Raw genomic sequence first — 23,332 nt, 5'->3', positions numbered from 1 at the left:
GGCCCTGGGCCTGTGTACTCAGGCTGGGGTGGGGTTTGCTGAGCTTGCAGGGAGACTTTGGCCCTTAACCATTTGTAGCCTGTGGGGAAGCAGCCAGTGTTAGCGGCTGCAGGAATCCAAACTGCCCCTGGGCCTCCTGCACTTCTGGATCCCTTCCTCCAGGAGCCTGTGGGAGGGTGATTGCGGGACAGTGTGTCCACACCAAAGCATGTCCCATTCCTGGCGAGGATTAAGGGAATAGGGAGCCATATTGGATGCTCTGAGGATTATTTGTTCAGATTCCTGTCTGTCTCACACAAAGGTTTGGGAGAAAAACTAGGGGCAAAAGGGTGCATCTTGTCCCTGATAGCTGTGCCTGCTGCACTTGATACTTGATTGCTTTGCCTTCCTCAAGGTTGCTCTCTTCATTTCTGGTGCAGATTTTGCTCAGAAACCTTTAGAGTAAGTCAGGACTGTGTACTCTGTGCCCCTAGGGAAAAGATTGTTTTCTGGTTATCTTTTTTTTTTTTTAAAGATATATTTATTCATTTGCAAAGCGGAGTTACAGAGAGAGAGAGAGTGACAGCATTCTTCCATCTCCTGGTTCACTCCCCAAATATGGCTTCAATGGCTGGGGCTGAGCCAGGCTGCAGCAAGGGGCCAGGAACTTCTTCTGGGCTGCCCACATAAGTACAGGTTCCCAAGGCTTTGGGCCATCTTCAACTACTTTTCCAGGCCACAGGCAGGTAGCTGGAAGGGAAGTGGAACGGCTGGGACACGAACAGGCACCCATATGGGATCCCAGTGTGTGCAAGGTGAGGATTTACCCACTGAACCCTTGCACCAGGCCTGCTCTCAGTGTACTATAGCACCCACCATCCCTTACAAACCTCATACCTCACACCATCAATGCAGGTAGGAAGCTGAGGCTAGGAGTTTGCTGTGAGGGATGGATGGGAGTGGAGGGCCTGGGACTTGAACTCAGGTTTGGCTCAGCTGTAGAAGCAGTGTGCTGCAGGACTGCTCTGTCTGACTGCCTAACCAACACATATGTCCAGGTTGAAAAGAGCCCCTTGCAGCTGGGCTTTGGATGCCTCTACCCCATGTGGTAGTGCCTGAGGTCAGGACCCAAATCGACCTCTTATGCTAGCTTTTTGCTAATGCACACCCAGTGAACCAGCAGGTGACGGCTCAAGTGTTGGAGCCCCGCTGCCCACATCAAAGACCCGGTTTTGGACTCCTGGCTTTGATCTAGCCAAGCTGTACCTGTTGTGGGCATTTGGGGAATGAACCAGTGGAAGATCTCTGCCTCTGTCATTCTTTCTGCCTTTTAGATATACTGAGATTGATTAAAAAATAATAATCGTAATAATGAATAATAATAATAAAAAGCAGTCATGAAGTAGAATCCAGTCTTTGTAAGCTAGTCAGACTTGGACTCTCACTGGAGCAAGGTGGGGCTGTCTGATGAAATAGGCAGAAAAGAGTTACCATCTGCCCCACTGAGTGTGGCCAAAGAGACCTGAGTTCAAACCCAGCTTTGTCACTGCAGAGGGCGTTGGCTCCGTGGGGACTGGACCCTGCCCCTGAGCCTGAGTTTTGCTGCCTCGGTACTAGTGGAGTAAGGAGGAATGTAGCAGTGCAGGGAAGTTCCTGGAGCCTGGTAGGCATTCAGGCTTGGCGGCTCCTCCTGCCATCCCTAACAGGGTTGCACTTGTTGCCTGCTTTAGGGGCTCCTGTGGTATTTCCCAGCTGGCTCAGCCCAGGATGGAAGGACACCGCCCTTGCTGGGCTGGGCCCAGAGGAAACAAGGAAGCTGCGTAAAAGCCCAGCAGCAGGTGTGGCCCTGGGAGGGCCTCTGGGGGTGGCTGTAGACATTGGTTCATTTTCCGCTGTTACCTAGACATACACCAACTCCCTCCAGTTCCGGTGTGCTGGAGACAGGAAGCCGAGCTCCTCCACAGGCCCTGGAGTGGGAGGGGGCTGCAGGAAGTGACCTTCCTGGGAAATCTGGAGAGCTTCCTGAGGAGTCAGATCAGGATCTGGGGCTCTCTAAAGAGGCCTTTCCCTCTGACCACCTGACTGGGAGCCTGGGGTAGGTGTGGAGCCCTGGGGGGAGGGAGCGGGCTGGGCAGCGGGGATGAGGACTGGCACCATGTACGAGGGCTGGAGGAAGGGGCCCTGCGTCCTTCCCTCCTGCCTCCAGGGAGTGCGGATGTGGGCAGCTAGGAAGGAGCAGCCTGGCAGCTTTAAGGGGTGTACTTTCACAGTTCACCAAGTGTAACTTTTTTTTTAAGATTTATTTATTTTTATTGGGAAGTCAGATTTACAGAGAGAAGGAAAGAAGGGTCTTCTATCCACTGTCCACTGGCTCACTCACCAATTAGCCACAACAGGCCAGAACCATGCCAGTCCGAAGCCAGGAGTCAGGAGTTTCATCTGGATCCCCCATGCGGGTGCAGGGTCCCAAGGCTTGTTGGGCTGTACTTTACTGCTTTCCCAGAGCACAAGCAGGAAGCTGGATAGGAAGTGAAGCAGCCAGGATATGAACCGGAGGCCATACAGGATCCCGGCATGTGCAAGGTGAGGGTTTTAGCTACTAGGCTACGGCGCTGGGGCCAGCAAGTTGAACTTTTAAAGTGTTGAATCATCTCGGGGTCACGGCAGCCTCCTGGAGGCTGGGTGGCTGGGTTCGTGCTTCTGAGGAGTCAGAGTTCCGGTGAGTGTCATCCCGGAGGCCTGCTGCAGGAATGAGGGTGTGGCATCTGGGGCCAAGCGGTGGGTGCTGGGGGACTATGGGGAGTCTCAGGGCGGGAGGGGCGGTATCCTGACACCCCACCTGTACCTTATCTGGACACTGAGGAGACCCAGGCTGTCCCTTCTGCTTGGCTGCCGGGCGTCTGGATAATGGAAACTTGCACCTGAGGACCGATTTGGTTCCCTTGCTGTTAAAAGCAGAACAGTGGGGCCTAGGAGTCCGTGGGGCCGGGCTGCTTGCCAGGTTTTAGTAAAAACAGCCAACAGAGCAATTCTTCCCCCACCCCCCGTTTGCTGGGGGTTGGACAGAGAGAGCCACTGCACCAGCCTCATTGCTCCCTGCCACACATACACCCACACCTGAGAAGCAGCCTGGAACCTCGGGTTGTTCTTCTGCCTGGTCATAGGGCAGGTGCCATCCTAGCTGTTCCTTCTGGTCCCAGGGCTGAGAAAACCTAAATTCTTGGAAGCTGAGTGAGGGCCTGGTGCTGCCTGTCCCTTCCCGTGACGTGGGGCCCCTCCCTCCCATGCGCTCCTCGGTGCCCTGAGGAGTCAGAGTTGCAGGCAGGCATTCCTCACTCGTGCCGGTTAGCTGCGCAGTCCTGTCGGGAGGGAGGCTGGAGCCAGGTGCCCACTGTCCGGAGGTAGGTGAGTTCCAGAGGGCAGCTCTGGCTCGAGCCTCCCAGTGCCTCCAGCCTTGGGCTGAGCAGAAGAGGTCGGCTTCAGGAGCTATTCTTGACCGGGGCAGGCCAGGCTAGGCTGGCAGCTTCCTATCCTGGGGCTGGTCATTTCTTGGCTGGGTGGGGCAGGTGCTCAGAAGACATTAACTCCTGTGGTGCGGGCAAGCAGCCACTGCCAGCGGAGCGCTGCCAGGATCCTCGGCTCTTACCTGCCCCGTTGCCTTCTCTTTGCAGATGCCTTGCTAGCGGACTTGGAATCCACCACCTCCCACATCTCCAAACGGCCTGTGTTCTTGTCCGAGGAGCCCCCCTACTCCTACCCAACTGGAAACCACACCTACCAAGAGATTGCTGTGCCGCCCCCTGTCCCTCCACCCCCGTCCAGCGAGGCCCTCAACGGTGCAGTCCTTGACCCCTTAGAACAGTGGCAGCCCAGCGGCTCCCGATTCATCCACCAGCAGGTAAGGTGGGGCCAGAAAGCCCCCGGAGGAGGCGTGAGGGCAGCAGAGCTTGTCTGGCAAGAGCCTGGGGAGCCTGTGGAGGGGTGGGATCAGCACTAGGCTACTGCCAACCCTAAGCTGCTCTTCCTGCCCACCACGTGAGGGGGACAGTGACCAAGTATTAATCACTGGGGTCCCAGTCAGACTGTGGAAATTCCCTGGTGAGACTGCTGAGAGCAGAAGCTTCCTGGGCGTGACTCGGGCTGCCCCTGTCCCCGAGCCGTTTCCTCTCCGAGGCCTCTGAGCACTCTTGTTCCTGCAGCCACCTTCCCCATCACCTGTGTACGGTTCCAGTGCCAAAACTTCCGGTGCCTCCAACCCCCAGGACAGCCTTGGCTCCCCGTGCTCCCGAGCAGGTGAAGAGGAACACGTCTACAGGTAAAGCCCCGGCCCCTCCCAGCACTCCCGGGGCTGCCCGGGGCTGCTCCCCTGGGACCGCTGGTTCAGCCTGCGGAAGGCTCGAGGCTCCTGGCCAGCTCATCTGCCTGCCGGCTGGCCTTTCTGCCTTATCACTGCCATCTCCAGGGAGCAGGCAGGCTGGGCAAACACTGTGTCTCCGAGGAAATGGAGCAAGACTTCCTTCCCTCACTGTAATTATCACATCCCTCCGCTGTCTTCTTGGTCAGGGAGACTTCCTATTCCCTGCTTGTTCTAGAGAAATTGGGACCCTCCGAGCCGGTAGAAGGCCAGGGTGCATCTCTCACTGCCTTGTCTTTGTTTCTCAAAGCTTCCCCAACAAGCAGAAATCAGCTGAGCCTTCGCCCACTGTGATGAGCTCCTCTCTGGGCAGCAACCTTTCGGAACTTGATCGCTTGCTGCTGGAACTGAATGCCGTGCAGCATAACCCTCCAGGCTTCCCTGCAGGTGGGGCTGGGTGTGACCCTGCAGGCCCACTTGTTAGCCTCTGGAGCCTCTCAGGGCTCTGGGACTGACTGGTCTTTTTTCTTCTCTCTTCCCCTCAAGATGAGACCAACTCCAGCCCCGCATTGCCTGGGGCTCTGAGCTCCCACTACGGCATTCCAGAAAATAACAGTCCTCTGGGGGGCAAAGCTGTGCCCATGGCGAAGGAGGAACCCAAGCGGAGCGGGGGCCGGGGCCTGGAGGACGTGCGGCCCAGCGTGGAGAGCCTCTTGGATGAGCTGGAGAGCTCCGTGCCCAGCCCTGTGTGAGTGTCCACGGGGCTTTGCCCAGGCTGCAGAGGGTCCTCCAATGTCTGTCCTCGTTGCCCCACTGTCACCCCTCCCTGCAAGTGCCTGTTTTTCAGTATAGTAGTGTGGCAGTATACGTTGTATAGTGTAGCAGTATAGTAGTATAGTAGTATACATTGCTGCAGTACAGTACAGTGTACTGTAGTATAGTAGTATAGTAGTATACATTACTGCAGTACAGTACAGTGTACTGTAGTATAGTAGTATAGTAGTATACATTGCTGCAGTACAGTACAGTGTACTGTAGTATAGTAGTATAGTAGTATACATTGCTGCAGTACAGTACAGTGTACTGTAGTATAGTAGTGGCCCACATGAACACTATTCCTGCCTTCAGCCAGCCACTGTCAATTGAGAAAGACATGCTGGGTGCTTGTAACTCAGTGATGATTACCACAGGCTTTGAAGCCTTGTTAAAGTATTCAAATCAACTTTGGTTTTCCCATGTGTAAAACAGGATGAAGGGGATAAGACTACCATCCCCCCAGGGGTGGTTCCCAATAGCATGGGAAGGGCTTGGTTTCTGGCTCGTAGCACGAGGTACACTTGGTGCTTGGTGAAGGCAGCTCTCACATGGGGCTGTTGTGTTGCTGCGACACTTGCATATTTAGGTGTAGTGTTGAGGACACACAGAGGGTGCTTGGGCTGTTTGATAGGTGAGATGTCACCTGGACCTGGAGGCCAGAGGAGCGTTCCTCCTACCCAGGTCAGCTCACCTTGGGTTGCTGGCCACCTTGGCCGACAGCTGCCCTGCGTGTGAGTCTCTAGGAAAGACTGGGCACTCTGGGCTCCTCCGGGCTTGGAACAGCAGGGCCCCAGCTCTGGGGCATTTGGCCCGGCCTCTCACTGATTCCCTCTCTGCCCTGCAGCCCCGCCATCACCGTGAGCCAGGGGGAGATGAGCAGCCCACAGCGTGTCACGTCCAGCCAGCAGCAGACGCGCATCTCTGCTTCCTCCGCCACCCGGGAACTGGATGAGCTGATGGCCTCACTGTCGGATTTCAAGGTGCCATGTGCCCTACCTCCCCTCTCCTGCATCCCTCAGTATGACCTCAGTATGAGAGCAGCTTGACCTTGGCCCCTCAACGTTTGGGTGCCTTGTCCCTGAGCTGGGACCCTGCAGTGTCCTAGCTCTGCCAGGATTCTAGGAGACAGGGAAGGGAGGCCAGGCCAGTCTGTGTGTGTCTGGGGGAGAGGCGGACAGGAGGGAGTGGCAGCCAGTGAGGGTGGAGAAGCACTCAGCCGAGACATTCCTTCCTCTCTAGGCACTCCCAGCCGCTCAGGTCGAGGGGATCAGCGGGCTGGGACACTGGACAAAGGGCCCTGTGTCAGTGGCTGCTTGGTGGGGGAGGGCGTGCTCTGCTAGGCCGTGGGATCCCGTGTCAGAGCTCACTTGCCCTGCAGTCCCATCTCCCACGCTGGCCTTCTTAACACATCTTTCTTTCTGCCTCTGGCCTCCCTCGCTAGATTCCCTACAGCCTCCCCTCTCTTCTTCAGTGTTCCCGCAGGCTCAGTGCATGGGAAACCTGTCAGGCTACTCATTGGGCCAGCCCTGCGTGAGGTGCCCCTTCCCCTGCCCTGCCAGGTCTCCCAGATCTGCCAGGCTGTGATGTTTTATTTAGAGTCCACAAAGCCTCCATGGGGATTGGGGATGACAGGGCTCTCCAGCAGTTGCTGACTTGACCTTCCACGTGGTCAGCTGCAGACTGGGGCACAACTTGGGGAACATGAGAAGGGAGCAGGCAGCCATGCATTCTTGGCCCTGATGGTGCCTCCCTTCAGCCGGGGGTTTGTGGCAGAGGTGGGGGAGTGTGGCTGGGAGTGTGAGTGGAGCTTGGCCTCATGACCTCAGAGCTGAGCCCTCAACTCTAAGTCAGTGGGTCTGAGCATCCACAGTCAGAAGCAAGGAAATTGGATTCGGGCACTGGCCTGACACTGTAGAGGCTGTTGCTGTGGGTTTTGATTGATTGATTGATTTGAAAAGCAGAGTGACAGAGGGAGAGGCAGAGATCTTTGACCTGCTAGTTCATTTCCCAGCTTGGGTAGCTGGGAGTCTCCCATGTGGGTGGCAGGGGTCCAAGCACTTGGGCTTTCCTGGGTGTATTAGCAGGGAGCTGCTAGGAAGTGGAACAGTTGGGACTTGAACTAGTGCTGTTTCGGGATGCCAGGTTGGAAACCATGGCTCAACTCAGTGTGCTGTAATGCCAGTCCTTGTCGTTGCTGCTTTCTGAGATGGTCTATGGTGTGATGGTGAAGAGAAGCTGCTCTGCTGTTGGCCATGACCTTAGCACACGGACTGGGGGGTGCTGGAAAACTGGGGTTTCCTGGAGGGATGCTGCTGAGGAGGGCTGAGCTGCCAGCAGTGGCCTCTTGTCTAACTTGTGCAGAGGGCTTGCCTTCCAGGGCATCTGCCAGGCCCTTGTCCACCTCACCTTAGTCTTTTGTCCTTTTTCCTACTTTGGGCAGCCCCACAAGTGTGGCTCATTGGCTGGTGCCTATTGCCTGGACTTCATGAGGCCCTTGGAAGGCGAGTGTAGGAGGCCTCTTCCGGTTCTGGCACCTCTTCAAGGCTCTATCCCCAGGCCTCAGCTCTATGATCATTTGAGTCAGTGTAGACAGCGGCCCTTCGAGCTTGAGGCTGAGCCTACCCCTTGTGGAGACCACTCTGCCTCACTCTCCCTGTTTCTCTCTCCTCTCCTCTCTGCCTTTGTCTTCCTCCTCCTGCAGACCAGCTCCTCCGCTGTGGCCTTGAGCTCCCTGGGGGTGCTGCCCAACTCAGCTCCATCCCCACACCACATCCCTCCCCCTGCTGGTTCTCCTCCTTTGGTGCCTTCTGTGTTCCTGCCATCCACTACCAAATCCTCCCCTCCAGGCCAGGGTCACACTCAGGAGGGCCTCTGCATGAGGCAAAATGGTCGAGGGCGTCCCCCTCCTGGGGCCCCCAGCTGGCTTGATTTGGCTGGCCTTGGGAGGACTCCTGATGTCCCCAGCTCAAGACCTCACTCTGCAGAAGGGTCTCTGGGGCCATTTGGTGCAGAGAGCCAGGGTCGAGTTCGGAAGGACCTGCTGCAACCCAGGCATGAGCTTTGTGGGGCTCTGCCCTGCCACACTCCACCTGCTTCTGGGGGTGCAAATCCCTTGGAGCCTAGGGACTCTCAGGGGCCTCTGTCTAACCCTGTGTGTGCAGAGGAGGCTGTGGCTGCTATGTGGGAGTGGCCATGGGCTTTGGAAAAGTCCAGCCTCAAGACTTGCCGTGGAGCTGCTTATAGCTTCCAGGAAGTAATTGAGCCAGCCATGGTGGCTGTGGACCGACAGGCCATCTTCCCAGACACCTGGAATCTCATGAAGGAATATGACCAACAGAAGGATGGGGCAAGGACACAGCCCAGGAAGCTGGGGAGCAGCTGTCCCACCGCCGTGGACAAGGAGCAGTTGGGTAGAGAGGTACCTGAGCTGGCCCCTGCACCTGAGGCCCCAAGGGGCCCAGAAGGCACCGCTGGAGCAGCTTCGGAGGCCAGGAAGGAGCAGCCAGAGCGTCCACGCGCCATGGTCACAGACACACCCAACGCCATGGAGAGGATTTCCACCTCCAGCCAGGCAGGCACTAGCTCGCACAGCTGCTAGCATGGCCCTGTGGGCAAATGAGCGTGGGCCACTCCTTGCTAACCGCATGCAGCCTGTCACTGTGCGGATGTCTGCCTGGGCAAAAAATGCCAAGGCAGCCATGGCCTGCGAGCCTGACGACCAGCACGTGGCAGTGGGCCCCGTGGGGCCAACAGAGCTCCTTGGACCCTGGGATTTCTCAGTATGACCAGTCACCTCTTACTGCTGCTTGAAGGCTTGTGCCCTGACATGAGTTGCCTGTGACAGCCGATGTATGCAAAATGGTTGAAAGCATGGCTTTCGGAACCGGATCTAAACCATGTCTTCAGCACTGGCTTTCTATGCGACCTTGGGCAACACCCCCAGCTCAGTCTTTCCATCTTTAAAGTGGGGTAGTAATAGGCCATTTTCCTCAAGATAGTCCAGAAGATTAAATGAGATACTTCCTGGAAAATGGGAGACAGCATTTGGTCCCTTAGTAAGCCATGTTTGACGTTAGTTTCTGCTTCTTGCTTGATCACGACTATGCATTTTTTTGTAAGCAAAACAACAAAAAACAAAAACCAAAAGAAATAATCCTGGTTGGATTTAGGGGAAGGAAAGACCACTTTTTTTTTCTATCGTAAATTGCAAGGAAGGAACAGCTTTATGGACCTACATAGCACACCCACTTCATCTGCTACAGGAGTTCTTAGAATAAGCCTGTGAGGAAAGTAAGGAAGATACTGTTACCCCACTTTAAGGATGTAGAAGCTGAGGCCCCATGAAGTCCAGGGCCAGAGGCTGCCTTGGTGAGGAGTGCTGGGCTGGAGGTGTCTTGCAGCCGTGTTCCTGAGCTGATCCGGCCCGCCCTCTCCCTCCACTTGCTTGGCTCTTCCCTGACCATGTGTTCTGCCCTGCTCCCTTGGCACCCGAGTGTGGTCTGAGCAGCAGTGTGCCCAAGCCCCATGGGGGACTGTGACGGCTTCCCCTCCCCCCAGATCCGTTCTGTGATCAGAAGGAGCCGAGACACAGGCCATGCACACCCCATGTCCCGGGAGCCTTCCCCTCGCCGCCGGCTGGACCCTGCAACCCTGAGCAGGACTCCATCTCAGGAGCGTCTCATCGCAGAGCTGCAGGGTCGGCTGGGCATCCAGCCGGAGGCAGAGGAGGCGGCAGGGGCAGCTGGGGCTCCCACCCAGGACTGGCTGACTGAGGGCGTCGTCATCACTGTGCAGCCACGCGGGAGGCAGGCTGGGGGGCAGCTCGTAGAGAAGGTAGCGGGAGCTGTCGAGGGCTGGGCCTGGCTGGGGCAGCGCTGGCTGGAAGGGAGACATGGGGGCGGCAAGGGTGGCTGCTTGCATCCCGTGGCTTGTCCGGTGGTGTGAGAGTGGGAAGTCCAATGTTCATCACCCTTCTGCCCCCTCTGCTTGCTCAGCTGCTCTCCCTGCTCCTCCTCATCTCTTCCCCCTTTTCTCCTTCCTAGGTGGTCTTCCCTCCTGGCTCTCCCACCCCCCTGAGAAGAATCACCTCTGCCCTGGCTCCTCCTCCTGTCCCTTTGCTCCAGCATCAGCAGGATGCCTCGGCCAGCAGCTCTTCTCCCCTGCCCACACCTTTCCCCGCAGGGCCTTCGTCTTGCACCCCTCCTTCTCCTGGAGTCCAGAGCGCAAGGGGAGAGCCTCGGGGTGATGTGCAGGGCCCCCGCTCCCCTACTCCTGCCCCTGCCAGTGTGATGTCCGTGGGCTGCCAGACTGATGAGGACCCGCTCTTCCCCCCGATGCAGGCAGGCCTCCCGGGGAGCTGACCTGTGTGTCGCCTGTCCTAACATCTGGGCTGTCCCCCCACACTCAGTGCACCCACAGCCTGACAGGGTAGCCACAGACTCTTCTCACAACTTGACCCTGGTGTCCAGGCTCTAGCCTGCCCTTTCCCACCGTCCCCCAGCACCACCTCAGGCTCTCAGCCAAGAGGATACCAAAAAGGAAAGCAAAATCCTTGCTGACCCCAGACACCCCCCTTCCTGGGCCCCAGGCCTGTTGGCGTGGGCTTTGCCTCCCCCTCTCTCTCTTCATCTCTCCCTGGGTCTCTCTTTGGATTATTTTGCTTTAGATCTTTCCTCCTGATTTTGGTACTTACCAAGAGGGGGAAATAAGCCTCCTCCCCATCCTAAATTCCCCCGAGCGAAGAAGTACAATGACAGGGTCTTACTCTTTCACTAACTTTCTTCTCTTCATCTCTTCTCCCGCCTAAGATCCACGGCCTGGAGCAAAGAGTGGATGCAGAGCTGAGCTGGGCGGCCGGTTGGCCTCCACACAGCAGGCAGAGCAGTCCGGAAGGGCAAGACGAGGGAGGGGTCAGTGCCAGGGATGGGTGCTGAGTTTTCTGCTTGCTGTGTTCCTGGGTTGTGCCACCTGGTGCCATCTGGCCTTTTCTTGGACCATCAGGGGGCTCTCCAGGTCCCTAGTATCAGTATCCTTGTTGCTGAGGTCATGCATCTGCTACACAAGATGTCTAGCCCCAGAAGCCCTAACCTGTCTGTATTGCTGTCTCCACAGTTCATGGCCCAGGGAAAGACGGGGAGCAGCTCACCCCCTGGAGGGCCCCCAAAGCCTGGGAGCCAGCTGGACAGCATGCTTGGGAGCCTGCAGTCCGACCTGAACAAGCTGGGTGTTGCCACAGTTGCCAAAGGGGTCTGCGGGGCCTGCAAGAAACCCATCGCCGGGCAGGTGATAATGGGGGGAGAAGGTGGTAGGTGGGTAGTGGGCAGTGGCTGGGGCCTCTTGCCCCTCTGGATGGCGTGCTCCATGGCAGACCCCAGCACCAAGCCACCTTCCCACTTTGCCCTCAGGTCGTGACTGCCATGGGGAAGACGTGGCACCCTGAGCACTTTGTGTGCACGCACTGCCAGGAGGAGATTGGGTCCCGGAACTTCTTCGAGCGGGATGGACAGCCTTACTGTGAAAGAGACTATCACAACCTCTTCTCCCCACGCTGCTACTACTGCAACGGGCCTATCCTGGATGTGAGTGCCCAGCAGGCAACCAGCGCTGAGAAGGCCCCACGCCCACACCACATGGTTGCCCTCTGAGAGTACAGGTCGAAGCAGTCAGGTCACAAGCCCAAGCTCCACAGCCAGGGAGCAGGGGCTGGAAGGCCCAGGCCTGGTCAGCAGTCTCTGCCCTGAGCACACAGCTGGGCTCAGCATCTGGCTGGCTCCCCCTCCTGCAGGGTGGTGGTAGAGCAATGCCTAGCTGCTCTGAGCCCGTTTTCCTTCACTCGGAAAGCCGGAGTCACGGGGCATCTGCACTGAGGGAGAGGGCGTGTCTCCCTCACTCCCTTCAGTGAATCCGCACAGCCGACTGAGAGACCCTGAACTTGCTGAGTGCTGGCTGAGAGCCAGGGAAGCATGGGAAGGCCAGCCTTGGCCGAGAGTCCTGGCCCTGACCTCACACTCTGCCTTCACAGAAAGTGGTGACGGCCCTTGACCGGACGTGGCACCCTGAGCATTTCTTCTGTGCCCAGTGCGGAGCTTTCTTTGGTCCTGAAGGTACTGTCCGATGGACTGGCCCGCCGCCTCCTGGGGGAGGGCTGGAGAGGCGGGCCTGGGAGACCTGACCCTGCCCCCAACCACCTCTCCTCAGGGTTCCACGAGAAGGACGGCAAGGCCTACTGCCGGAAGGATTATTTTGACATGTTCGCACCCAAGTGTGGTGGCTGCGCCCGGGCCATCCTGGAGAACTACATCTCGGCCCTCAACACCCTGTGGCACCCCGAGTGCTTTGTGTGCCGGGTAAGGAGCCCACAGCCCCATCTGCCTCCGGAGGGGTGGGATGGGAGCGAAGAAGGGTCACCTTCAGTGCATCCTCCACATCCATTGTAGAGGCCTTGTTTGCATCTGCTCAGGAAGCCACCAGGCAAGGCTAGCAGGTCCTGGGCAGGGCTTGTACGCTGCTGCTGGGGTGATCCAGGAACCAGGCAACGTGGGCTGACGGCCTGGCACCAAGTGGGTGAGAGTTCATTCAGACAGTGCAGGTGTTGGTTGGGCAGTGGGAACCCACAGACATGATCCGCGATCCAGCCAAGTGCTGTCTGGACCAGGTATGTGTGGGCAGCACCAGTCCTTGCAGGCCTTCTCAGAGCCTTTTAAGCCTAAACATGCATGCAGGTCTCCATGTTCAACCTAGCATGCACAACTAGGGACTCTGGGAGCACTGTCCCAGCCACCTGGGTGGGTGCCCTGGACTCAGCTCCCTGTGTGAGTCCAGGCTGTGGAGTTGAGCTGGGTGATCCGGGGCAGCCCAGCTGCTGTTGCCACGCCCTGGCTGCCCACTCTGTGGGAAGGATGGGATGGGCACACCACACAGCCCTTGGCACGAGGGAGATGATGAGCAGGCCAGACAGCTGTAACTCCTCTACCTGTTGTCCCAGCCCCGAGGGACAGCTCTGAGTGCCCACCCCCGCCTTCCGCCCGGCAGGAGTGCTTCACGCCGTTCGTCAATGGCAGCTTCTTCGAGCATGACGGGCAGCCATACTGTGAGGTGCATTACCACGAGCGGCGTGGTTCCCTGTGCTCCGGCTGCCAGAAGCCCATCACGGGCCGCTGCATCACCGCCATGGCCAAGAAGTTCCACCCCGAGCACTTCGTCTGTGCCTTCTGCCTCAAGCAGCTCAATAAGGGCACCTTCAAGGAGCAGAACGACAAGCCCTACTGCCAGAACTGTTTCCTTAAGCTCTTCTGCTAGGGTGCGTCTGCTGGCGTCTGCCCAGCCCAGCCTCCCCAACTACTACTGGGACCCAGAGACCTGGCCCCCGGGGGTGAAGGGACGTGTGTGTACACGGCTGAAACTGGAACACTCATCCTCAGCCGGGGCAGGACGGGAGAGCCCCCAGGGCGCCCACCTGCTGGTTCTTGCCCCACTAGAACCTCGGCCTCCTTCCTCTTCCTGTGGAGCTCCCCACCCGTCATCCCTTCCAGAGGGGTGGGGCTGGGGGCCCTGTCCACACCCTGCACCGTCCCCATGGACTGGCCCAGCCAGACCAGGGCCCCACACTGGAGCCATCTCTTACTTGTATTTCAGCAGTGGAGGTGGGGGTCAGGCAGTGCCCTCTCTGTCCATGTATACCCCCACCCCCGCCTTCCAGCCTGGTGACCTTGCTGAGAGCAGTTGGGGGTTGCCAGGCTTCCCGCAGACAACGCCAGCATCCATCCATCCGTCCATCCATCCCGGGGCTGGGGGGACGTGCCTGGGAGGCCATGGCAGGCTCCCTGTGTTCTTGCTGCCTTGCCAGTGCCCCAGGCAGGGACGACTGCCCCCGCCTCCCTGGTCCTACTGAGAGAGGCCTCTCCAGCAATAACGTTTTGTAGTCCCTGTCCCTGTCCCCAGGACGACACCGGCCCGACATTGCACCTGCCGACTTTGAGAGATTTCTACACTGAGATTTGAATTCCTAGTCGCCTGGGTTGCTTTTACTTTATATGATGTGATTTTGAAGAGATTTTAAAGATGTTCCCTTTTGTACTCTCCCTCTCGTCCACTCCTGCCGGGGCTCTGGACCAGAGTTTGCTTTGTACTGAGGGCTTGGGGGTGGGGGAGCAATTTGTATTTTTATTTTTTCTTAGCACAAGCAGGTGAACTTGGGCACAGCCCTGTGACTCTCCTTCCTGGAACCTCGCAGCTCACCAGGACTGTTTGATATCAAACTGCTGTATTTTGAACCCTTTTTCCTTAACTGGCCAGGCCAGCAAGCGCCAGGTTGACATGGGCCTCAGGTGCCTGGCCCGTCTGCACCTGGAGTTCTGGGCCTCACTGTCCTGTCCACCACGAGGGGACGCCTGCACGGCCATCCTCGACCTCCTCCCTGCTGCCCTGGGGCTGGGGGAGCTGGCATTGGATCCTGACCTTGAAGACCACAGTATCTCTCAGCTCTCGACTCCTGGTCAAACAGACCCCAGAGGGTCTAAAGTGAGGATGACACAGTCCATTTCCCTGGTCTTCAGCAAGGGCCAAGGGCACTGGTGTCTCCGACGAGGGTCTCCTGTGTGGCCAAGGCCCCGCAGAGGTCTGCTGTCTCCATTTGCACCCACCGGCCTTACTGCTCTGTTTACAGTGACCTTCCAGGATCCCTCCCCAAGGGGGGCCTGGGGATTTTGGGGTCCCCCTTTGGAATCCATGGTTATTTGATGAGTTGACTTTGATCTTTTTATCCTGTGTAAACTTGTAGCCTGGCTTTTCTCATTTCCATTCTCGTGATGTATGCCAATAAAGTTTGCCATTATTTTCACCTGTGTTAGGGCCATTTCTTGGGGTTCCAGGAGAGACCAAAGCTCCTGCAGACAGGCTCAAGGACCACCAGACTGGGAACAAATCATCAACGTAGCCACCCAGGCATGGGGCACGTGGTCATAGGTCTTTGTGTCTTTTCCTGGGAAGATGACGGGGGAAGAGGGGCAGTCCTTGGCTCTCTGAGGATGTCTACCTGGGCCTGGGGGTCACCTTCCACCCACTCATTAACAGCTGGATGTGGTCCCGGGCCTCGCCTTTGCCTGACTTCCTGTGTGCAGCTGGATCTCACAGCCTTTTAGTGCAGCTCCTCCTGGGTGGGTGTCGCTGCCTCCTGGTGGTGCTATGGGTAATTGCATGCATCGCCTTGGCACTTGGTGACTTCAAGGCCACATGAAGCTTTCTTCCAGCGGCTGTAACTCCTCTGTTTTCCCATTTTCTCTATTATCTCAGAGTTTCGTCTAGAACCTGCAGGTGGAATGGAAGTCTCAAGCCTGGGCATTTTACAGTGAGCTTAGAAATGAGAAGACCCTGAATCCCCCCCGAAAGACAGTGACTTGGCTGAGTCTATGTTGGATTCATTTTGCTCATTTCTAAATGGCTGTGGCGCCCTTGTAAATGTACTTCTGTCCTCCACTGTGTTTTGAGAATGTTTTCTCATGTCCAAAAATACAGAGTGAATCATTGTCTAAGCACTTTACGGTAACACTGATGTTACAATCATTATATATCATCGAAGCCAGGCTGTCCTTGTCCATGAGCCGTGATTCTGTATGCTTGGGAAAGAATGCGTAGAAGGCAGCAGACTTAAAGTTTGGAAGGAAACCCGTGACGTTGTGAAGTCAGGCCATGTTGAATTTGTTTCTGGATTTCATTTCTGAAGCCAATACATACTGGCTAAAACTTGGCCAAATTATTTAGCCTCTCTGACTTTTTTTTTTCATGGCTAAAGCCAAAATACTGATACTGTATTCCTTAGAGAATTGTTGCTAAAATTAGCATCAGGGATGTGCACATGGTATTTCCTATAATGCTGATGGTGCAGTAATTCATTGTTAGAAGGAAAGAATTGCAGTGAGGGCTTGGCGCAGTAGCCTAGTGGCTGAAGTCCTCACCTTGCATGCACCAGGATCTCATATGAGCGTCGGTTTGTATCCCTGCAGCCCCACTTCCCATCCAGCTCCCTGCTTATGGCCTGGGAAAGCAGTCGAGAAAGGCCCAAAGCCTTGGGATCCTGCACCCACATGGGAGACCTGGAGGGGGCTCCAGGTTCCTGGCATCAGATCGGCACAGCTCCAGGTTCCTGGCGTCAGATCCGGCGCAGCAGGAAGAGTAACAGCAAGGCTGGTTTAGGCTGAAGCCAGGAGCTGGGAACTCAGTCATCCACACAGGGGTGTCGGCGCCGAGTACTTGAGCCCTCAGTTGCTGCCTCTGACATGTGTTGACTACTCCCCATACGGCCCTGTCTGGGACCGGGTCAGGCTGAAGCCAGGATCCAGGTAGGGGCCCAAGCACATGGGTGCTGGATGGGAAGCAGAGCGGCTGGGATTTGAATTTGCACTGCAGCATGGGATGCCAGCATTGCACGTGCCAGCTGTACCACACAGTTTGGGAATACTTTTCTGCTCACCATGACTTCAAAAGATGGATTGATGAATATCCCTAAAGAGGCACTGTTAACACTCAGGACAAGGCTGTTAGACCTTCCGACCTTAGACTAGCTTTGTTAGGGGACAGTTGCAGAGAAATTCAACTTAGGGCCCAGGCAGACAGGCTCATGTTTCTCACATAGGGCCCAGATAAGTTTATCAGAAATTTTTAACTGTCAAGAATGTGGGTAATGGTGTTATCCCATTTTACAGATAAAGGGTGGACAGAGGGTCAGTGAGTGGCAGGACAAGGTTCTAGATCCTGCAATCCCTCCTATGAGCCAGGCACAAGATACACATTTCTGTGTGGTGGAACTTGAGTTTCTGTAGGGAGAGACAGACAAGAAAAATGTAATAAAATTACACAGTGTGTTTGAAGCTCTAAGTGCTACCACCAAAACAAAGCAAGAGTTAAGGGAGGTGGGGGAAAAGAGTGTTGCAATTTGTAATTCCAGAATGGGAACGCAGGTGGGGTTCCGTGGGCAGGTGGTATTTCAGCTAAGACTTGATGGAAATAGGTTTATTTGTGTGCATATTGGCCAGGGAGGGCCCTGCCAGGAAACACAGCAGCCCGTGCAGAAGTCCTGGGAAACGCTGCGAACACCATCTGGCTGGAAGATGGGATGTGAGGCTGGGTCGTGGAGTTGGGCAGCAGATGAGGCAGTCCGTTTCCATTGCTTTCGTTCACTCTGGACAGGTCAGGAAATGCTAGGATTTCAGTTTTCCAGGCTCGGCAAAGCCGCGCGAGACGACAGGCCACGTTGTCGTTCAGGCATGCGCCTTTGCTTCTCGGCTGCACGTCACACACTAACTCCCTCCCATGCAGAGTCAGCTCCAGCCCGACAGGTGGCAGCATCGCCCAGAAGACGCCTCCACACTCACACCAGTGCCTTCTTTCACTGCCCGGCTCCAAGGCGACTTCCTTTTGCTTCGGAGTGGCAGCAGCGTAGACCAATGGCTATCCAGTTTCGCCGGACGGACGACGGCGCCGGCCAATAGGCAGGGGGAGCTGTCCGCAGCTTCTGATTGGGCTCTTTGATCGCGTATAAAAGGCACCTGCGGGCTCGCTGGCCCTTCTCTTGCCAGGCGTCCTCGTGCGAGGTTCGTGTGTGCGCTTTGCCCCGGGGTCGGGCGGCGGCGGCGGCGGCAGCACGAGGGTCTTGGGGAGGTTCTTGACGGGTGGACAGTGGGGATCGCAGGCTTTCCCCGGGGCCTGGGCGGCGGTGGCGGCTCCGGTCCGCCTGGGCCTCGGACAGGGCTGCGGGGCCCCCCGGCCTGAGCCCCGCTCTTTCCCTTCAGGAACATCGTCTTTAAACCCCACGTGGCAATCCCTGACGCACCGTCGTGATGCCCAGGGAAGACAGGGCGACCTGGAAGTCCAACTACTTCCTTAAGATCATCGTAAGTGGGAGGGCGGCGGCGGCGCGCGAATCTGCTTCAGGAATCTTGGGGCCCAGCTCGGCGTGGTCTTCAGCTTAGTTCCTCTGTGGGTCGGTCCTGGGGCGGTCGAGCAGGTTCAGGTGCGGATGGCACATCATTCGTGGCCTTTTATCCTGTGACTCATCCCAAAGTGGCAGGTTCTTGCGTGGTCAGGCCCGTCATTGGCCTAAATGGCCAGTGGTAGAGTGACATTTGTGTTCCCTGCCTGTTGGGTTATAGTTTTAGTGGGTCAGAGACCAGTCTCATAATTGAGGAAAATAGAAAGTAAAAAGTTAAAATTTTTTTTTCTGACAGAATTTTTTTCCCATCATTCCATGCACACCCTGCAGATCAATTTGAGAAGTGCAACTTGGCGTCTCCCAGCAGCATTTGTCCCAGTGGCAGAGGGAGTGGGATGCATTTCTTGTGGCTCCCACCCCCCAACTTTGTTTCATTCTTGTAGCAACTCCTGGACGATTACCCAAAATGCTTCATCGTGGGAGCAGACAATGTGGGCTCCAAGCAGATGCAGCAGATCCGCATGTCCCTGCGGGGCAAGGCAGTGGTGCTGATGGGCAAGAACACCATGATGCGCAAAGCCATCCGGGGCCACCTGGAGAACAACCCGGCCCTCGAGAAGTCAGTGCCCGCCCCCGCCCCGCGCTGCTTCCCTGGGGGAGGACGGGGTGCAGAGGCAACTGTGCCCCAAACACTGCTCTCTCTGCAGACTCCTGCCACATATCCGGGGCAACGTGGGCTTTGTGTTCACCAAGGAGGACCTCACTGAGATCAGGGACATGCTTCTGGCCAACAAGGTGAGGAGCGGCCGGCCTCAGCTTGAGAGGCCTCACAGGGAGAGGTCTCAGGTGTCACTGGAGAGGCGTTTCTCACTTTGGACTGTGTCCAGGTGCCCGCTGCTGCCCGTGCTGGGGCCATTGCTCCCTGTGAGGTCACTGTGCCTGCTCAGAACACCGGCCTGGGCCCCGAGAAGACCTCCTTCTTCCAGGCTTTGGGTATCACCACCAAGATCTCCAGGGGTACCATCGAAATCCTGGTGAGTGGACTGTGTTGGCCAGTAGTAGCCTGGCAAGTGAGTGGGGCTTCTGGGAGGCTGTGATGTGCTAGACGCCCAGGTGTCAAGTGCCTCCTGTTTTGTTTTTCAGAGTGATGTGCAGCTGATAAAGACTGGAGACAAGGTGGGGGCCAGCGAGGCCACACTGCTCAACATGCTGAACATCTCGCCCTTCTCCTTCGGGCTGATCATCCAGCAGGTGTTCGACAACGGCAGCATCTACAACCCCGAAGTGCTGGACATCACCGAGGAGACTCTGCACTCCCGCTTCCTGGAGGTGCCTGCGCTGCGAGAGCTGTCCATGGCCTTGTTTATGGGAAACGCTGGCCAGTTAGGATAGAAGACCTGAAGGGCTTGGTGGATGAGTGTAGAGCCCTAGAACAGTGCTGGGTGTCATAAAGAGGCAGCTTATGAGCACTGTGCCTTCCTCCAAGAACTAATGGGCTTGTTTTTCTGAACAGGCTGAGTTTCACTAAGTAATGGTGATACAAGACAACCTTTGAAATTCAGTGGCTGTATGAACAGTTTCTGTTCTTCACACACTAGTAGAGTGGTGGTTCTCGGGTGTGGGAATGGCATTTGTTAGCCAGACTTGCCCTGCCAGGAGAGTTTGCTGCAAGAGGAGGAGCTGCAGCCACGGTTGTCTGCGTGGGTTAGTCCCATCCCTCGTGCCCTCTTCCTCAGGGCGAGCTCATCACCATGTCCTCCCTTGCAGGGTGTGCGCAATGTGGCCAGTGTGTCTCTGCAGATTGGCTACCCGACTGTTGCTTCTGTGCCCCATTCCATCATCAATGGGTACAAGCGGGTCCTGGCTCTGTCTGTGGAGACAGATTACACCTTCCCACTTGCTGAAAAGGTAGGTCTTGCCGGGGCCACAGCAGGCAGGTGGCAGCCTGCCAGCTTGGTGTTTTAAATACCAAATAGCTCACCCTGTGTATGATTACGGGCTGGAAGGTGTATTGTATTCTCACTTTAGAAATCGCCCCAGGCAGGGTAGAGTGACCCTTTGACCACTGCCTTCGCTTGCCCTCAGGTCAAGGCCTTCCTGGCTGATCCATCTGCCTTTGTGGCTGCTGCCCCTGCAGCTGCCGCCACCTCTGCTGCTCCTGCTGCTGCAGCTGCAGCCCCAGCCAAGGTGGAGGCCAAGGAGGAGTCGGAAGAGTCGGACGAGGATATGGGCTTCGGTCTCTTTGACTAAGCCGGAAAGCAACCAGCTCAGCCAGCTTTATCTACGAAACGAAGAAATAAAGGCTTACTTCTCTAAGTCTGGTTTATATCTGTGTGTCCTCTTTGTCACAGACTGCTCCTGACCCAGCTCTTGAGTGTCACATGGTTCCCCTCTCCCCCCGACAGGTCCCCATCAGGTTCACTGCAAGTAAATACCCATGAGCACCAGGGCTGGGCCAGGCTGGCATCAGGAGGCCTACACAGAGTCATGTCCTCCCAGGTGCACTGGCTGGAAGCTGCACCGCTGTTCCAGTGTCTGACCAGTGGAGGTGCAGTTACTACAGTTGAAGATGCCACTCCAGCCTCACTGCTAGGAAATAAGGCACAGTATATACAAAACAATATAGTATACTACAGTTGTTAGCATTACAGCTTTTTGGGGCTAAGTTCATGTAATGAGCCAGGGTGCTGGATGTACTGCTAGGACCGCATCGGGCTACACCACATTCAGTGTGCGGCTTAAACCCCGGGGGTTCATTTCTGATTTTTCCTAATACTTTTGGGCTGGTTGGATAGCAAGATTTGGAAGTTAGACCCAGAGGTCACTAAAAAAGCTAGATTTAAAGATTTATTGTTCAGTCGGATATAGAGACAAGAAAAGATCTTCCATTGATTAACTCCACTAGCAGGCACAATAGCCAGACCTGAGCCTCTCCAGTCTCCCATGCCGGTGCAGGGTCCCAAGGCTTTGGACTGTCCATTGCTTGACCAGATCACAAGCAGGGAGCTGGATGGGAAGTGCAGTTACTGAGATTAGAACTAGTGCCCATATGGGATCAGCCAGTGCAAGGCAAGGACTTCAGCTGCTGGCTACCGTGCCAACCCGAAGCTAAGATACTTTTAATTTTTAAAAACTTTTAAAATATTTACTTCTGTTGCAAAGCCAGATACAGAGGAAGATCTGTCCAGTAATTCACTCCCCAAGTGACTGCAATGGCCAATGCTATGCAGATCAGGAGCCAGGAACTTCCACCTGGTCTCCCTGCTTGTCCTGGATAAGGAGCAGAGGATGGGAGACCTGGGAGAAGCTTCTGATCGGTCATTGTGGCCACTTAGAGAGTGGACCAGCTGGACCAGCAGATCTCTTCTCTGTAGATCTGACTTTCCAATTAAAAAAGCAGTGTAAGGGAGCCCAGAACCTCACCCTTTGGGGCCGCCCTGGGCTGTGGGGTTTACCCTCTCCCAGCCCCTCAAGCTTGCAGCGGAAACCCTTCTGTCACAGGCCAGGCTTCTCCCGGCCACTTGATCCCCACCTCGTCCTCCCGCCACTGACCCACGCACCCCTGGGGGACAAGATGCAGGAGGCAGCGGGGACGGGGGTCTCCCAAGTGGGTCAGGGTCCGGCCGGGGGTGTGCAGTGCAGAGCCGGGGTCTCGGAGGCGGCCCGAGGTGTCTACGGTATGTCCCCCCGTCCCGCCCGCGGTGTCCCCCGTCCCGCCCGGGATGTCCGCCGTCCCGCCGGGGGCGCCAGGTCTCGGCTCACACCCAGCCGGCTCTGCGACCTCGCCCTGCCGCGTGGGCCCGGCGCTGACCCGGAAGCGCTGCGGAAGCGGTTCCGGAGTCAGCGGCGGCAGGATGGCGGCCGACACGCAGGTGAGGCGGGCGGCAGCGGGGGCCCGGGCGGTGGAGGGCGACCCGGTGTGGACGGTGGTCGTCGGGTCCGAGCCTGTCCTCGCCGGTCAGCCCAGGGGGCTGCGGAGGGCGCGAGTCCGACCCGGCTCCCCTCAGAGAGCCGTGCCTCAACGCACGAGCCCAGGCCCGGCTCGGCCGGAGCGGCGCCGACTGACCGACTGCCCGACCGTCCTCGGGCTCGAGGGTCCCGTGTCGGAGCTCCGTGCCTCCCCCGAGCCCTCCGGCAGGGAGCCCAGGGCCAGCGCCAGACCTTGCTTCAACTTTGAGTGTCCCGGCTCCGGGAGCTGCTGAGCGCCGCCTGGACTTGAGCTCATACCCAGTCTTTTCGCCTGTAAAATGGGGGTTTGAGGTCTCCAGCGGGGTGCAGTGCAGGACCCCTTGAGTGTGACCACTTAGGAAGTGGAAAAGACACGTAATGGCAGAGTAGTTGTGCGCCAGGGCTGGGGTCCTCAGGAGCTGTGTTCGACTGAGCTGCAGAGCTGTAGTGTCCGGTGTGGTGTCCAGAGGCTGCGTGGCTAACTTAGAGCGGTCAGACTCCGCTCGTCCAGTTGCATTAGACCCCCCGTCCCGGGCAGTGGAGGACTTTTCCATCCTCTCAGCAAGTTCCATGGGACACAGGTGTGAAAGTACATGATAGTATGTGAGGTCAGCAGCGGGCGCTTCGGGAGGACCCTGGCGTGTGCTTGAGCCCCCGGGTCGGGGTCGGGGGTGAAGTCCTTTGATCCTTTGTGAGAAATTGGCAGCCAGAAGTTCCTGTGAGGACGGCTGGATGGAACGTGGGTTGTGTTTATGCATCTGCTTTGGTTGTCTCCTCTTATTCAAAACTAGTGAGGATTAAAAGCAATTATCACACGTGGCCTGGGAAGAGGGGAAGCTGAGACAGCTGTGTTTGTTTTTTTTTTTTAAGAGTCATTTATTTGAAAGAGTTAAAAGAGGGAGATGGACAAACACGCAGACACAGACACACAGACACTTTCCCCAGATGGCCACGATAGCCAGGCCTGAGCCAGGCCGGAGGCAGGAGCTTCATCCTGGTCTCCCACGTGAGTGCTTGAGCCATCTTCTGCTTTTTGAAAGCCCTTAGCAGGGAGATGGATGGAATTGGGGCAGATCGTCGGCTAGCCTCAAAGCACAAGACCAGCGCTTTCCTCCCTTTAAACCGCCACACCAAGGAAAGATGTGCCGTGAGCATTAACAAAGGATCAGCAATGTAGTTCAAGAAACTGTACCCCCAGCTGAAGTGCTTGTCCCCAGACGGAAGGTACTCAGCAGTGGTTAAAAATAGGCTCACTGCAAAGTACAAGTTAACATGAAACCTTAGAACCTGGGACGCAGAAGAGCCTCCAA

The 23,332-nt window shown here is 56.7% G+C and overlaps 3 protein-coding genes across 8 annotated transcripts in view; all 3 read left to right on the top strand.

The window, feature by feature from the left end:
* The window catches only part of PXN (paxillin), a 69,781-nt gene extending 55,754 nt beyond the window's left edge, over positions 1–14,027 (top strand). For 3 of the 6 annotated variants that reach the window (XM_058656905.1, XM_058656909.1, XM_058656906.1), the window contains 11 exons: positions 3,651–3,877; positions 4,179–4,294; positions 4,644–4,780; positions 4,880–5,081; positions 5,994–6,129; positions 10,957–11,058; positions 11,261–11,431; positions 11,554–11,727; positions 12,171–12,252; positions 12,347–12,495; positions 13,181–14,027. In XM_058656905.1, coding sequence (XP_058512888.1) covers positions 3,651–3,877; positions 4,179–4,294; positions 4,644–4,780; positions 4,880–5,081; positions 5,994–6,129; positions 10,957–11,058; positions 11,261–11,431; positions 11,554–11,727; positions 12,171–12,252; positions 12,347–12,495; positions 13,181–13,447 — 1,763 coding nt within the window. In that variant the 3' untranslated portion in view covers positions 13,448–14,027. Of the gene's footprint in view, positions 1–3,650; positions 3,878–4,178; positions 4,295–4,643; positions 4,781–4,879; positions 5,082–5,993; positions 6,130–8,486; positions 8,721–9,706; positions 9,983–10,191; positions 10,489–10,956; positions 11,059–11,260; positions 11,432–11,553; positions 11,728–12,170; positions 12,253–12,346; positions 12,496–13,180 lie in introns of all 6 variants that reach the window. The other 3 variants (XM_058656907.1, XM_058656908.1, XM_058656910.1) reach the window with 2 other exon arrangements.
* Positions 14,028–17,588: 3,561 nt separating this feature from the next.
* RPLP0 (ribosomal protein lateral stalk subunit P0) lies at positions 17,589–20,390 on the top strand. Its single transcript, XM_004591885.3, has 8 exons — positions 17,589–17,736; positions 17,935–18,036; positions 18,518–18,693; positions 18,782–18,869; positions 18,962–19,108; positions 19,218–19,403; positions 19,842–19,982; positions 20,160–20,390. The coding sequence occupies exons 2-8, from the start codon at positions 17,983–17,985 to the stop codon at positions 20,322–20,324; spliced, it is 957 nt and encodes a 318-aa protein (XP_004591942.1). The 5' UTR covers positions 17,589–17,736; positions 17,935–17,982; the 3' UTR covers positions 20,325–20,390.
* A 1,500-nt stretch (positions 20,391–21,890) lies between these two features.
* Positions 21,891–23,332, top strand: part of GCN1 (GCN1 activator of EIF2AK4) — a 63,102-nt gene continuing 61,660 nt past the window's right edge. Inside the window, exon 1 of the mRNA XM_004591884.3 lies at positions 21,891–21,946. Coding sequence (XP_004591941.2) covers positions 21,929–21,946 — 18 coding nt within the window. The 5' untranslated portion in view covers positions 21,891–21,928. The remainder of the gene's footprint in view (positions 21,947–23,332) is intronic.

Source organism: Ochotona princeps, chromosome 29 (assembly GCF_030435755.1).
Source record: "Ochotona princeps isolate mOchPri1 chromosome 29, mOchPri1.hap1, whole genome shotgun sequence".
In the NCBI taxonomy this organism is placed as follows: Eukaryota; Metazoa; Chordata; class Mammalia; order Lagomorpha; family Ochotonidae; genus Ochotona; species Ochotona princeps.
The sequence above is the reverse complement of the archived record's forward strand: the minus strand, read 5'-3'. Positions and strand labels throughout refer to the sequence as shown.